This window comes from Syngnathus acus, chromosome 11 (assembly GCF_901709675.1).
Source record: "Syngnathus acus chromosome 11, fSynAcu1.2, whole genome shotgun sequence".
Taxonomy (NCBI): Eukaryota; Metazoa; Chordata; class Actinopteri; order Syngnathiformes; family Syngnathidae; genus Syngnathus; species Syngnathus acus.
Genome location: NC_051096.1, coordinates 4,039,053 through 4,055,255, shown reverse-complemented (window position 1 = coordinate 4,055,255; position 16,203 = coordinate 4,039,053). Strand labels below are relative to the sequence as shown.

At 40.7% G+C, this 16,203-nt stretch overlaps 1 protein-coding gene across 17 annotated transcripts in view; it reads right to left on the bottom strand.

Annotated features, from left to right (window-relative positions):
- The window catches only part of adgrb2 (adhesion G protein-coupled receptor B2), a 75,822-nt gene that overhangs the window by 28,191 nt on the left and 31,428 nt on the right, over positions 1 to 16,203 (bottom strand). For 15 of the 17 annotated variants that reach the window (XR_005099340.1, XM_037263504.1, XM_037263500.1 and 12 more), the window contains exons 3-16: positions 14,196 to 14,276; positions 13,007 to 13,195; positions 10,706 to 10,867; positions 8,874 to 9,038; positions 8,651 to 8,815; positions 8,104 to 8,205; positions 7,917 to 8,023; positions 7,137 to 7,331; positions 6,976 to 7,044; positions 6,805 to 6,913; positions 6,555 to 6,701; positions 5,140 to 5,227; positions 4,484 to 4,586; positions 2,210 to 2,253 (exon numbers count right to left, since the gene is read on the bottom strand). Coding sequence is in view for 16 of the 17 variants with exons in the window: in XM_037263504.1 (XP_037119399.1) it covers positions 2,210 to 2,253; positions 4,484 to 4,586; positions 5,140 to 5,227; positions 6,555 to 6,701; positions 6,805 to 6,913; positions 6,976 to 7,044; positions 7,137 to 7,331; positions 7,917 to 8,023; positions 8,104 to 8,205; positions 8,651 to 8,815; positions 8,874 to 9,038; positions 10,706 to 10,867; positions 13,007 to 13,195; positions 14,196 to 14,276 (1,726 nt within the window). In the remaining variant the exon portion in view is untranslated. The remainder of the gene's footprint in view (positions 1 to 2,209; positions 2,254 to 4,483; positions 4,587 to 5,139; positions 5,228 to 6,554; positions 6,702 to 6,804; positions 6,914 to 6,975; positions 7,045 to 7,136; positions 7,332 to 7,916; positions 8,024 to 8,103; positions 8,206 to 8,650; positions 8,816 to 8,873; positions 9,039 to 10,705; positions 10,868 to 13,006; positions 13,196 to 14,195; positions 14,277 to 16,203) is intronic. The other 2 variants (XM_037263494.1, XM_037263503.1) reach the window with 2 other exon arrangements.

Genomic DNA, 16,203 nt, shown 5'->3' with positions numbered 1-16,203 from the left:
CGTAAACAAGAGAATGAAGGCACGTAGCAAACTAAATCTTTTCCATATTCATCAGGCTTTTGTAGCGTTTACTTACGTTTCTCAAATTCCCGAAGTGAAGGATTTTCTGTCCTCTGACTGTCTTTACAATATTGTAGAAAAAGCAAGAACTCAAAGAGCCATTTATATCCATGTAATCCACACGAGTCATGTGACCAATCGATCCTAACGAGCCACAAATCATCAAAAAAATGTCACTCAATGATTCACGCTTGGAGAAATGAATCCAGAATAGGAGCCACAAAGGCCCGTTTTGATAAGTGATGGAATGAGCTCATGCACGTCTGAGACACCCTGCGGAGGCAGATCCTCGCGTAAGCCCTACTGGCCGACTGGCTCTTGATACGCTGATTCTCTGTTTGACACACTTCTGAGCCCTTCTGCTCAGTCAGATGGGAAAGTGGAGCAATCCCCATCAGCCCGCCCGGCCCTCCCGGCTGTCTGATACGTACATGCCTAGTGTTTTGCTAATGCGTGGAGGACAAGTGGCTAAAGCAACAGTTGGCAAAATTCAACATCCTGAAAAAAAAAAATCCCAACCATTAAAAAGGAAAATCCATTTTTATTTAATAACTATAAACTCCCTCTCAATGTGCAAAATATTCTTTTAAAAGCCCGCCTGTGGTCAACCCTGAAGAAATTGCCACTTGAGTTGCGCAACTCATTATTTCTCCTTTGCAGTGACAGACGGTGGAGGCAGAGCTGGCTCTGTGGGTCCTTAACAGCTGATCCCAGATCAAACAAAAACAAAAAACAGTACAGATTAGAAATAGGATTAAATGACCCCCCGACCTCTCCCCAGATAAATGTCATCCGTTTATTCATGCGTGGTGTGCATTACATTTATCTCTAACTAATGGCTCCTATTTAAAGCAAGCTTTGATTGCGTAGCTTGCGATTCGGGCTTCGTTATTGGTCTGGCGCCATGTTGCTTGGATACCCGCTAGAAACGAGATGCAGCGTGTTGAATGGAATACGGAATGACACAAATGAATTTTGAAAATAAGCAGCATCTGGATTCGTAACTAGAGGAAGATAATAGAAATCAGCAAGTGGTCGTCCTTTCTAAAAATGATCAGTTCTGACAAGCAGATTTGGTACCGTATTTTTCGCTCCACAAGGCGCACTGGATTATAAGGCGCACCCTCATTGAATTGTTTATTTTAGAAATGATTTCATATATAGGGCGCACCGGATTAAAAGGCGCATAAAATAGAAGCTATACTGCAACAAACTGAGGTTGACTAGGGTTGCGGTATGCATCCACTAGCCAATCACCGATGAGCCCTCAGTAAACGATCGTGTTTGTCAAACTATCTCCTATAAAAGTGATCGGAACCGACTAAAGTTCGATCTAACACATTGGTACTGCTTACTTATGTTTCCCTTCCATATCGATCCGTAAATTTACTCGGAACATTAGCGGAGCAGCCTATTTTGAAATGAAATAGCCTCGTGCGTGTAGCAGCTATCATTATAGCATTAGCCACCTGCAAACTCCCAGCTCGCAGACTCCCATGAGCCTCAGCAAAGTGTAATTTACTAGTCGTACTAAAACATACTGAAACATTTTGGCAGAGCGCTGTGTACAACCAGTATGGATCAACAAATTTATCAATTGATCCATATATAAGGCGCTCTGCATTATAAGGCGCACTGTGGTTTTTTTGAGTGAATTTTAAGTTTTTAAGTGCGCCTAAAAGTGCGGAAAAATACGGTACTTAGCAACTAGAAAAAAAAAAATCTTAAATATGAGTTTATCAGAATTGTTTTGTTGGACCAACTGAAACATTTCAGCCATTGAGGTCAAATTTCGAAACTCGAACCGTTTTAGTATTGAAGTCAAAGCAACCATCCTCAAGCAAAGACAAAACTACTCCATGAATAGCTCCCGAGTAAATTAAATTGTGAACGCGAGACTAGTCACAAATAAAACACAAGTCCACCGAGGCAATCTGAGCATAGCTTCTTTTGAACTCTTCACGGGGAGGATGGTGTTTGCTTTCACCGGGTCATTTAATTAACACTAACAGGAAATGCAAGGGAACATCGTTAGACTGGCCTCGGTTCATTAATAAAAAAAGAATCGGAGTGGAGATCAGCGCCAAAGCAGATAAGCATCGACTCGGCGCTAAGGTGCATTGTGGAAGAAATAATTCAGGGTACTTACGGGTTGCCGTAGTCCCACACCACACACTGAGAATCGGATGTACCCTGCAAGACAAGACAAGAAGATAATCAGTTAGTGGAAAAAAGCATCGGAATGTTCCAAGCAATCAAAAAAATGGGACAACAGGAATACACGGCTGGACTCAGTCAGTGGATCCATTAGTGGATCAATACCTTCAACTGACTCATCACAACTACTGGTGATCTCCGAATTGATTATTATACTGTATAAAGGCTCGCTTAGTTGGAGTGCAATTGGAACTGCAGGGGCCAAATCCAATTTTGCGTTGAACTGAAAATTGTTAGGCTTGACATCAATAAATGACTACAAGATGAGAGCTGAACATTTCTTCTCTGATTTAAGTGCTTTTCAAAGTGAACCCATTTGGGCATTTCAATTTGACTTTGGGCTCCCCCTTTTGGTGAATTATATAAAAGCAATATTTAAGAGCTGATCGGGAACAGTACTCGCTAATTTAATCTGCAATATGAATACCAAAACGGTAAAAAGCAAAGCAGGTTCATGTCCTCATAACTAATCTCCCATGAACAAAAGAATCCGGGGGCCTCGACACAGGCTGGACCCGTCAGACAGAATGATGCAAGATTTATGAGAGGCGAGGCGACCTGGATTGATGGATGACAACGCTCGGGCTGCTCGCATGCAAACGCGCCGACATCAGACGTCGTGCGGTGTGTGTTGGAGAGCAAATATGTGTGTTAGTATGCGGTCATCAATCAGAGCACATCATGGCTGACTGTGCATTACAGCCCGAATGACAACACTATCCGCCCACAATGCAGATGTGTTGCATCTGCTTGCTTGACAACCCAAAAAAAAAAAAATGGTAGCGCTATTTGATTCAAACATCATGCAGATGTGCTTTTTATCTTTGAAAATCCAAAATAATTCCCTTTATATTTTTACAGCCATGTGAGCTTTGCTGTCTGCTTGAATATTGATGAATATATTCTAATCAGATGAGCTGCAAAGGACTGGATGGGAGGGGAGGATGCATTTTGATGAAAGCAAACTAGATTAAAGTTCAATTACTTAACCCGGCTGGTGAGCCGAGGGAGCCCTACGGAAAGGCAGGATGAAGGATGGGAAGGGGAAGAGGTGATGGGTACGACATTTGGCATTGTCTTGGGGTTCACTCTCAGGACGCTCTCATTTCTGACCTCCTGCTTCTTACTTAACATTTAACACACATACACGTTTTTAGAGCTGAGCTGACTTTCATAAGATCACCTTATAGAGAGGGCGTGACCTCTACTTTGAGAACGAAGCCTGGGGCAGAGGCTCTCTGGGCAAAGCGTCGGCAGCTGGTTGTTCCTACTTTTGGCCAAGGTTAGCACTAAGCGCAGTACAGCTGCTCTCTTTTTTTTTGTTTTTTTTTAATCACAAAAGAATGAATGATTTACTTATTTATTTATTTATTTAAATTATATTTATTTATTTAAACTGTATTTATTTACCGTTTTCCATGTATAATGCGCCCCCATGTATAATACGCACCCTAAAAATGGCATGTTGATGCTGGAAAAAATCCTGTACCCATGTATAATACGCACCCAAATTTTGACTCCTACTTAAGTCCGTAAACGTAAAATTATTTCAGAAAAAAGATCATCTTTGGGAACAACCGGATGTTATTCTGCCGGTCAGTATCACTGCGCATGCGCTAGCAAACTCAATAGCGAAGAAATGTTTCGGATTTGTGTAGGGTACATTGTGACAGCAAACGAGCAGGTGATCGAGCAAGCGTCTGATACGAGAGCATTGTGTTCGTATGGAGCGTGTTTGAAGTGAACAGCAGAGAAGAAAGCGCATCTGTAATGGCGGCCTCCGTATGATATCCGGATTAAAAAAAAAAAAAAAAAAAAGAAATTGTACCCATGTATAATGCGCACCCCAGATTTTAGGACAATAAATTAGTTAAATTATGCGCATTATACATGGGAAAAAACGGTATTTAAATTGTATTTATTTATTATGTTTATTTTATTTTGGGGGAGTAATAAAACCGGCGCTGTATTGAGTTTGCCAACTCGTAGTTGTGACCGCTGAAAAGCACAGTGAGTCTTTTATAATAACATATCTCAATGCGATATAAACCGAATAGCCACCGAGGGACCCCGGTGCAATATAAGAAAGTCAAAAAGGTTTCGTTTTTATTCAGGCCTTAGGCCCGCCGAGCACGGTGGCACTTTACGGCATGCGGCATTTTCTTCTCCTGCTCAACTTGTGTTGGATTGAATCGTCTTTACTTACGTTGAAAAGTGTAGCGAGCTCCACCACCACCACAGGATCACTTGGGTGCAACTCTGGTCGCACTGTCACCGTCAGGATCTTGGAATTGATCACCGCGGGTTGGCTAAAAAAAAAAAAAATTAATTGCATTAATTGCGATATGTCAAAACGTTTCAATGAAAAGCTAGCAAGGAGATTCCCGGACAAAATGTCCAAAGGAGAAATTTTTTGCTGCTGATCCTGACCTGAATACAAATAAAACCCAGACAAATACCATATCTCACAATGACAACTTGCTGATATATTTGTTGTAAGTTATAGGACACATGAGGACACACATCCATTTATATGCCCGGCGATAAAAACTGAAGCACCCGAGGAAATGCAACTTTTGTAGATCAAAAACATTTGCAAGATAAGCAGCAGAGACAATGTACCAGGAAAGATGGATGAGAAATTGGTGCGTGGAATTAGATAGGAAAGAAAAGGCAGAAGAAAGGCCACGGAAATAGAAAAAGGTAACAAGGCGAGTGAAAAGTTTTCAAAGTGAAAAAGTTGCATCAAAGCAAAACTAAAGTTCAGAATGAGAGTAAAAAAAAAAAAACCGATATATCAAGTTGCATGCTTGCAAGCTGTGAATCGGTTCTGAACAACTAACTCTAATGAGCGCTACTCACTTTGGTGCCGGTAAAATATTGCCCAAAGTCCTGTACAAGATGGCGCCGATGACATAATACATCGTTGTCTCCGAATCCGTCTCCGCCTCTGTAACACACATTCGTCAGCCTATTAGCTAAATATATGGACCACTTCAGAAGCATTAATCTGCTTTTTCAATATCGATTCACTCCCCTTCTGCGATTGTGCCGACAAAGTGCATTTCATATAAAATATTTTCTGAGTGCGCATTAAAGACCAAAACATCGGTGAACTAAAAAGATTTTTTTTCACGTGACCTTGTGGTGATGTGTATTGAATGCCTGACAAAATCAATCAACAAAAACACAAGTATCTCAATTCAAGGTTTGTCTTCTTCTTGTTATCGTGAAAGTTTTCTTACAAGCGTGCTCAGGTGTCGTTATTTCCACTTTGAAGCTTTTTTTTTTATCCATCAAATCCTCCAATAATCCTTTCAGTGTTATATCACTAAAAAGTCATGGCCTACCAAGGACATGGTGTGTTCTTTCGTAAATGTCTAGTGTGTTGCTAACTTGGATGTTAGCTAAAATGCCACATGTCGCTAGGAAAAAGCACTTAAGGCTTCTCTTGGAGAAAATGGCTGCTTTTTACTCTGGCTGCTTGTCAAGGTTTCCTAGTTTACTCTTGTACTTGGACAGTCGATTTCTTTTCCACACACTTTTGATTAGCTCTTTGCAAAATACAATTGCCTCCAAACACGGACTTTGTATCGTGCCCGTGTATCTTAGGCCTTTTGTCACCTTCGAAAAATTGTCTGTGTCAATAAGACACATTTACAACCAGACCTTTAGTGAAGAGCGTGTCGGCTTGTGTGATAACAGTTGCGGCAATTTGTTGAGAGTCCAAATAATAGCTGAATCAGATCCAAATCACAATCGTGAGCTTTGTTTTAAAGCAGGGGTGTCAAACTCTTTTTTTTCGCGGGCTGCATTGTAGTCATAGTTTCTTTCGGAGTGCCATTATGACCCAAAATAAATGTATGAGCACCCTCATATTATATACAGTATAAGCTACAAAACAAATCGACAAATAACTCGTTTTCAAATCAGACTAGTAAAACCTGATCAAATTTTTAAAAAAAGATATTTTTAAAAGTGAAGACAATTTGCAATTCTAGTAATTTGATGCAAAATTTGTCTTCGCGGGCCACATAAAATGATGTGGCGGGCCGTATCTGGCCCCCGGGCCTTGAGTTTGACACCCGTGTTTTAAAGCCTTGAGATAGCGAGGAGGCATGTATCGAAGAAATGTGACAGCATACCAAACGCAACTCATTGATCTTCAGACATATTCAATCTTTCTGCTGTGGTTGTTCTTAAAGGCAAATAAAATTGAGTTGAGTCATCAAGCCACAAAAAAAAAAAGTTCCAGTAATTGTTTTGTGTTTTGCTACCTTCATTTGATACAGTAAAGACTTCCTTGGGGATGAAGAGCTTGTCCTCCGCTGTTCTGGCCCAGTCCTTCATCCCCCTCCGGCCCTTCATGGGGAAGTTAATATCACTGGAAACCGCTGACACGGGCTCTCTCTGGATTGTTATCACTGTGCAAACAATAGAGAGTAATACTTAAAACTTAGCACTCTGTGAAAAGAGCAGATGTTGCTTAGTGAGAGGAAAGCCAAAAAATGATATGAAAATACTCACTAAGGTTGTTTGTAACCACCAAAAAACTTTGAAAAGGCTTCTGGGCTTCACCGATGAGATGAATGAAATCTTCTATAATTCTCATTAACAACGCGGCACCAGGGGCGACCTGAAAAAGATTATTTTTTTTAAATTGTTCAATGATTTTTCTAAAAAATTGAGAGACTTTACCTGGTGTACGTCATCCCACTTGTCTAAATTTTCCATGTCCAACATATGGCTGATTATCTGGAAGAATTTCTGAAAGAAGATATTCAATGCTGAAATTCTTGCAGAGGTATTGCAGGATATTATTTTTGTTCTCAGACATGGGAGGCTTTGCCTCTTCCAACCTGCACGTCGTCAGGAGCTGGGATGTAGGTTGCTCTTTTGAAGGTGTCCGTCACATTTCGCAAGATCTCCGTGGAAAAGAGAAGGTCGCCACTGTAGTAGCTCCTCCTCCGCAAGAGCTCCAGGAGACTTCTTACGATCTGAGACATGCCCTCACCAGCCAGGGTCCTCTGACCCTTCGCGAGATGCTCTCGTAACTTTAAATGAGGGAGGGGGAAAAAAAAGAATGAGTAGATAGAGTGCATGTTTGCTCGTGATGCGCGAAATGCAGAGTGAGCGCAAACCAGAAGACAACACAAGATAACATCAATCGCGGAAAATTAATTATTGACTCATGCTATTAATGGAAGCTTGCAATAGAAGGTATCAGTGTAATTAAGTCCTCCACTTCACAATCTCCAACCTTCCACTGAACAATCCCATGTATAATCTCCTCTGCCATAATCGAGGAGAGGGAAAGGTGGAAGTTCACAGCGCAGGCAAAGTCTGGCTGATGAACACATTCATTAGCTATGTTCATTAATTGATAAGTGTGAGCGCAAAGCTCTGGAAAAAATAGCTAATTATAGATACTGGAAGGACGAGAATTAGTAAACTTGGAGGGCTCCATGGTCAGTGATTTATTTATATTATATTATATTATATTATATTATATTATATTATATTATATTATATTATATTATATTAATTTAATTTAATTTAATTTAATTTAATTTAATTTAATTTAATTTAATTTAATTTAATTTTTGAAGCATTCCAGAATATGTAAATTGAGAACTTACAGATATATGTAAATATCCATAATCAACTGAGATGCATCTGGCGAAGCTCGGAGGACCCCAGAAAGCAACTCCATTATTGTCCAGCATGCAACGACGACTAGCAGATCCTAAAAGGAAACAAGCAAAAAAAAAATAATATTCACTCAACATATAATATTGTGAGTCTGAATGATGCTGGCTCACTAACCAGTAGCGTTTGTTGGACACTTGTTATAAACAATCTCTCCAGCTGAGGCTCTCCTCCACGACATCATGAGGAGGTTCTCGTCTTTACAAATCTCATGAGGAGCTGCCAGAGAAAGTAAAAGACAGAGAAAAGTGAGCTGGAGTTCACAAATCAAATTTCATTGTACACTAAAAGCCTACATGGAGCCTTTCAAGTGTGAGGCATGAGTGATAACAACTACCCCGCTAAAAAAAAAAATGTCCCTCAGAAAAACAAAAGTCAAATCATTGTTCTTCCGCTTCCATTCGTTTATGAATAGCTCAGCCCCCCCCCCAAGTGTCACTGCCCCAGTACACGATCTCATTCCCTCTTCATCTTCACCTCCCTTGGTCTCTTTCATAACCCTGATGAAACAAATGCCAGTGAGTGCTCTGAAGGTATTCCAAGGGGGCACATGAATGCAAGCAGAAAAAAGATGAGCAGAGTGAAAGCCAAGATGATATTCACCCAACAGAAGTGATACTTTGAGTTTTGTGTGGCGGGTGTGGTGAGTTTCATCACTACTAACCGGGGCATTTCTGTTCGTTGCACGAGCGAACCTCCTCCGCCGAGCCTTGACACGGGTAGCCTTGCTCCCCGTTACCCTCGCACATCCTGGATCGCCGCTGCCATCCAGAGTCACATGTCTTGCTGCAGAGGCTCCAATGGTTCCAGTTGCCCCAGTTACCCCCACCTCGAAAAAGAAAAATCCTCTTTTTCCCCAGACTCACAAATTGGGAGATCATCCTTACCAGTGCATGACGGGTTGGTGCAATCTCTGCTTTCTTGATGGGGGCCTTTACATTCGGCCCAGCCGTGCACGGACACGCTGCAACGTCTCTGCCTTTGCTGGGTGCCCGTGTTACAGGAGACGCTGCATCTTGACCACGGGCCCCACTCCAACCATTTTCCCTCCACTGACCCCCCGTGGAAGTGACGATCCAGGGAATAAAATAGAGAAAGACAAAAGATGAAACAATTGTAGCGTTAAAAGAGGTTAATAGAAAGTGTAAACAGAGTGCAGGCGTTATTTTGTTTCCCATAAATAGCATTTTTTAGAAGATTCCTGGTATTAAATATTTAAATCTGCTGTAACAATTCCTTTCATATTGCGGTTTAAAGGGTTCATACAGAGTGTTGCATGTTGATGACAATTTTTTGACATGTGTTTGTGCATTATTAGATGTCTTTTAAAAATAGATGTATTTTATACTGCCACACTAGCAAAGAGCTTAACCAAAGCCTGGTGACATGCATCACGCAATCAAAGCTCCCACGACTGATCTGCACTAGAAAAGGATTGCTGGAGTAATTGAGTTGTCACATAAAATACTGCAGATGCCCCCCCCCCGAAAATTACAATGATCAAGGCGAGGTGGCTTGTCATGGCCTTAAAAAAGATTGGGTAATTTTGAGTGTCAAGAAAAAAAAAGTCGAATGGCTACAAGCTACAAGCTAAACGCAATCTGAAGAATTATTTTGGAACTGATAAATTATTGCATTAATTAATGAGACTATAGAGGGCATATAATTATTATTAAAATAAAATTAATCATATATTATTAAATTATTAAATTAATAAATTATTATTATATAATTATTTTAAAAAATATTCCTCATTCGCACATTTCCTTAAGGTCACAAAAAACAAGTTTGATTAGAGCCTTTTTCCAAAGGGAGAAGCAGCATGTATTTGTTAAAAGCTCGAGCAAGCATAACTTCGCAAAAGCACTCACATTTAGTGGCTCCTGTTATAATGATGCAATTATATGCAAGAGCCACATGCGTACATCCATTAATACATTGATGCAAAGTCATAAATAAAGATTTTTTTTTTGATTTCCGGAGTCATAAAACACTTTGCAGTTGAAGTTATTTTTCAAAACATTTTAATGCCAGTACGTTCAAAATAAAAGTCTTTTAAAGGGCACGGCTAATGCACGTACATTAAGTGTACCTCAAGTCTAAAAGCAACTTTTTTTTCCTCTTAGAATACCACCTTTCAAGAAGCAGTGATATTTAAATGTCTGCAAAGAAAATAGTCACTCTTGCTTTAAAGCAGTTCCATCATTGATGGTTCAGAATTTGAAGGAATGAAGTCATTTTGTATCGACGACGGCTTAATAAAGAGGTTTCAGATGGCCGGTCTGAATCAGATTGCTATTCTTGAGATGCCCTCGACCCGAGAATAAGATTGGGCCGGCAATTTATTGACAAGGTGCAGGTCTAGCAGGTAATCTTGGAGACACGAGCAGAAGAACACACACACACACATACACTCCGCAATCCAAAACAAGCCAACCATGAAGACAACATCAAGAATCGAAAAGCAAAATCTTAGCAGGATGCCTGAGTGAGCATGTGCACACGTGAGCTGGCACCTCACGGCTCATCGCAGACGAATGAAAATGGAAATGAAAACTTGGGCGTAGTAGGCCGGGATAATGGGCAGGGTCAACAAAATGTAATGATTGAACTTGTAATATTAGTTTCCAAGTGTGGAGATCCTGTGAGCCATAAAAAGTCAATTTAAGGGGAGAGCGGATTGGATTGGCGGGCACATGCAAATGGACATGGTACTAACCAGGACACACTGCAATGTTGCAGAGTTTGGTCTGAGTCTCGGGCCATCCGCAAGGCACGGCCCCACCTTCGTTCACACACTTCCTGCTTCGAGTCCTGGAGCCCCGCCCACATGTCACAGAGCACAGGCTCCACGAGGACCACTCGTGCCACAGTCCATGCACTGCAAATGGCCACGCAGGAAACACACATGGCGATGAGAAATGAGGGCGGGGTAAGAGGCGGGGCCATCATTCATGATAATGAAAGATTTCGGAACTGGCAATGGATGGACACAGCCATGCGGTAATGCAGTCAAGATTTAATTCAAACGATTACTTAACGACTAATGTCAACAAAGACTGTAATTACAACAGACACTCCAGCAAGCAATTAAGAAAGGAAATGTTTCGGTTCTGAGTGTGTTCTGCAAAGTCGTCTTCCTACATCTCATCTAATTTTAGCAATAGACTGTTGAAATAAATGCGAGCGGAATAAATGAGCGGCGGAGTTGCACAAAACCTTCGTCAATAATGAATGTGACCTCAAGACTCCTCTTGCGTTGCTTTATATCACTGAGCTTAACTTCAAGCTGTGTCAGCTTGATCCGATTTCATCATGCAGGAATGCTTGCGCAATGTCCAACGTTGAAGTGGTACACAAATGAATGCGTGCAAACATTCAACGGATTTGCCAAAACATTTTTGGAATAGGCCGCAACGACAAACCGAGCGTGTTCAAAAAATGAAGACAAAGATGCTTTATTTGATAGAAAGAAACAACATTTGGACAAAGAGAGGGGGGAAAAAAAAAACTTGAGGATAAAGATAGTTGGCAAAACTAAATAAATCATAGTCCTAAATAATTAAGTCGACTCAGTAAAAAAATAAAATAAAAGGCTCAAAGGAAAAGGAGTTGGCGGCACAGAACGATTGTGCTATTAAAAAGTAAATAGTGAGATCGTTTTCAATGCAGCTGTCAGAATTTTAAAACCTCTTGTTATGCCTTTGAGTCATTTGTGGCATGTTTGGAACAGAACAGTGACAAGAACTGAAAAATGGAATGAGGATTACGAGGAAGGAGATTTGCTTGCATATATTCGAGATCTGCTCTTGTGCTTCTATTACAAAGTGAAAAAGTGAATCCTCCTTCATAATGAATACAGACTTAAAATACCATGATGGCATTTCTTTAATAAGACCCAGGTTACGTGTCGTTAGCATATGGCAACTCACCATAGCGTGAAAATCTGTTTAATTATTAAACATGTGAATCTAATTATATATACATTATTAAGATATCTCCTTGTAATTTGTTATCGCTAACGTGTGAGGCAACTCGGCGATAATGAGACGCATGCGTCATATTAAGTTATTATCATTAGCAGAATTTGCATGTATTATTTAAGTGCTTGTTGTTTGGAGGTAGTTGGAAGTTTTGCATTCTTGTGTTGACGATATTACGTAAATGGTTAGCGCTGCATCGTTTGACTACGCACTGACCCGGAGACTTGTACTGCATAATGCAACATTATTTTAGCCCGTGTTTGAAATGTCACTGAATCTATGGCAGGAGCTAAATACAACAGAAGCAGAAGTACAACTTTACTTTGCATGCTTTCGGGAACGGGAGTAGGGAGGGAAAAAAAAAACAAATTTGCTCGACCACTTACTGCCTAGTTGGCTTTAACAAGGACAAGACATTAGCTAAATGAATTCGGAATAACCTTCAATTTGGGGAGAAAAAAACCCAAGCAAAAATGTCCTTTTACAGTTTTCTGCATATAGATAAAAAAAAAATCCTGTTTTGGTTGAAAGGGGTATTTTTAAAAGTCAATTACATCAAGCTCATTAAAAACATTCATGGTTTTTTTTGCTACCACCTTCACATTCCTAATTTAGCTGAATTTGCTGCGGTACAAATCAGGGCGATTCCCAGGGGTGTCCCCCCCCCACACACACACACAAATAGCAAATAATAAAATAATACCTGGAACAACACAGCAGCCAATATCCTATCAAAGAAGCGGCTGAGAATATTAATATCAACGCTGAACGGAAAAGCCAGGCACTTAGACGTACAAATCGCATTGGCGGATTTAAATTTTAAAAACAAGATTAGCATATGCACTGACAGGGAGGGAAGGTTTCTTTTTTTTCCTTTTTAGAATTTTGAGGCGGGGATTTGGCACTTAAATCCAAACATGCTTCGAAAGAAGATACTGATAATGTCATAATTTTAGAGAAATTGTTTTTTTTTTTCCCTGATGATGCTTTTGAGGTTGGACATTTGGTTGCAGATCAAATTTGACCCACGTGCATACCTGAGGATATTATCCCGGGTTCGCCCGGACAGGAAGCTGTATTGTTGCACATGCGTGTCTCTCGGAGGGCACCGCTGCACAGAGTGCTGTAAGGGGACGACACGCAGGAGCGTGTTCGCACTTGCCAGCCGTGTCCGCATGTTAGAGAACACACGCTCCACTGAGACCATTCCTCAGCTGCAGGGTCACCTAGAGATTTGAACACAGAGGCTCACGCTTAGCTAAAGGAAGGACGGGGGAACAAGCCCAAAAATACGATATAAGCACATGCATATGTTATTTAAATGTATTTATTTCATATATTTAATTTAAAAAAAAATGATTTTTTGAACACATTTTTGTCGCAGGCCGCATCGTAGTCATAGTTTCCTTCAGTGGGCCATTATGACTGTCAACCCAAATAAATGTGTGAAATGCCTTTTTCAAATCAAAGACTAGTAAAAACTGTTCAAATATTTTCAACATATGTTTATTATTTTATTTTTATATTAACATGAATTCAATGCGCAATTTGTCTTCACGGGCCACATAAAATGATGGCGGGCCTTATCTGGCCCCCGGGCCTTATGTTTGTACAATTCCTCAAAACTGTTGGTTCCTCCCTAGAAAGCAGCGATTAAGTATGAAGCAGCTCCACTCCTCTCTGAATTGTTTTCCAATCCGCGTGTTCTTTGATAGAGGCGTCATCACGTGGCAGCGGTGGAAATCAAATTAATTTCATGTCCGTTAATCGCATTACATCTTCATTAACAACCCGTGAGTCAGGGTTTAAGCTCATCTTGGATGCCTGGAGGAATGGAAGAACAGGAACGCACAAGAGAGGAGTTGACGAGAGAGCCGGGGGTTTTTCCTGACAGAAGGGTCTCTCTGTTCCACACAGTTGTACCAGCGAACACGCGTGTGTATGTGTGTGCGCACAGTATGACCGTATGCTGATAGGCGCAGGTCGACCCGTTCAAATGTAGGTCAAAATGTCAACATGAATAATGAGAAAGGTTAGGTATGTAAAAGCACGGCTCACTTCTTATCAACTCCTGACATTTTTTTCTTATATTTAATAGATTGTGTCATGTTACATAATTCATTTTTATTCTGTTCGACCTTGGTGGCATTTACACAAATTACAACAGTTGGCTCATAAAGGCAAATTAGGATTTTTTTTTTTTTTTTTTTCCTCCTTCTTACGCACCTGTTTGTGCCTGAAACACACCTGGCTGGTCAGCTGATCTTGGTCTTTGCGTCTTCACCTTCAAGTCATCATCATCTGGGTCTGGAAGAAAATAAGACATGCAGTTCTGAAATTTGTTTTTATCAATATAGAGAAATGTGTGATTAGGTGATATGGTGCAGCAAACAATGGAAACAAGGAAATTGCCCATATTTGGACTCACGCTGATATCAACAGTGCTCGAACCGACTCAGCAGCTATATACACACGAGATGGAAGTCACTTCTGTCGCTGAGCTTTTTAACTCAATGCAAAGAACAAACCAAAGAAGATCTCCCTCAGAGAAACAGCTTAGGCAAAGCCCCCACCCCCACCCCACCCCCCACGCTACAACACAAACATGCTTACACATTTGTATGGCACATGCAAACACGACTATAAACACGGTGAATGAACAAAGAAATGTGCAGCGAAGCATTTTGAAAAACATCTTGGGGAGGAAGGCAGGGGGAGAGCTCCGATTGTCTTTGCTCAACTTGGATTTAAATACGCTACACAAAAATAATTCATATGGTAATATTGCAAAAGTGTCATTGTTTGCAGGCTCACATTACGAATCCGCACTTTCCTTAACGCCGACCATCACGGACAATTTTCCCAGCCGTACATCCATTCTGGGTTTATGGCTCTCTGGTGCTCTCCATTTATTCCAGAGTCCATCTGGGGAGGTCCAAACTGATAGAAGCAGACTGTAATGGACATTTTATAAGCTACTGGACAGATAGATCCACTCTACTCTACCTTACTACCTCCTTGCTGGCTCCAAAGCAGATATGAGTTGAATTAGATTGGTGCAGGACAGTCTCCCCGGCTGCCGTGACCTCAAGGTCATTTGTGTGCTTTCAAAATGGATTCAAAATCGAGTTTTCTTAACCCCCCACGGGCTGCCTGTGTATTTTTCTCGTCTTTTTGCCGCATACACAATCAAATACGTACACAATGATCCTCGCAAGCTTTGGCTATTTCCTCATGCCAAAGTGGTTTTGTTTCATTTCTTTGTCGCCCCATCGCCACCTGTTTGGCTTCCTCTTATGAGATCTTTTGAAAGGTTTTCAAGCATCAGTAGAGAACATTAGAGGCTCCTTCATTGTAATGAATGTTTATATTTTTGATTGGATAAAAAGACACAATGGAGCTTCAAATCAAAATAAGAAAAAAAATTGCTGAGGCTTGCCTCTGCAGGAAGCAGGTGTTGCCATAGCAACGTGATCATGTCAGTAAGAAATTTAAGAGATGCGAGTGGATGATTGGGGAGTGATTATAAATCAACGGCCACTGCATCAAGTATGAAGGTGAACACCTCACTAATTGGTTGGCATCCATCCATTTTTTTTTTAATCTTTTTGGTTTTCTGTGGCACCAACATGAGCAGCACAATGTCTGGCATGGATCCCGTACGACCGCACGTGTCAGTGGTCATGCTCTTGTAATTTCCGTCACGTCCGCTCATTCATGCGTGATGACTTTTTAGTATTCAACAAACGCAAGCGAGCCCAATCCCCGTCAACGCGCTCAAATGTATTTGTAATACAATTGCTTCACAAACATACAAACCGATTGCTTGTATTCATGGCTGTTTAGCTTACAGACCATAAAAGCAACTCAGAGCATGAATTATTTTTATTTTTTTTTGCATAATTCATATCACACAAGCACAAGAGGTTGTAAGTTCCACATATTTTGATTCAGCGCTCGGAAGGAAAACAAGCTGATTATTGTAATCAGACGCTATCCAAAATATTCGGTACTCGACGCGGCATTTAACACAATCTGAGTCGAGAACTATCATTACAAAGTCATTTCTGAACTTGTGGTCTCAACGTGTTAGATGGATTTTCTTTTTTTTTTTATGTAGACCTTCATTTTCCTGCTCATGCCATAGAAATCAAACCTGAGGCCACATCGCTCGAACACACTTAGAAAACCCAAGGTGAGAACAATCTCGCTCTTTACAAGGCTTTAAGAAGGC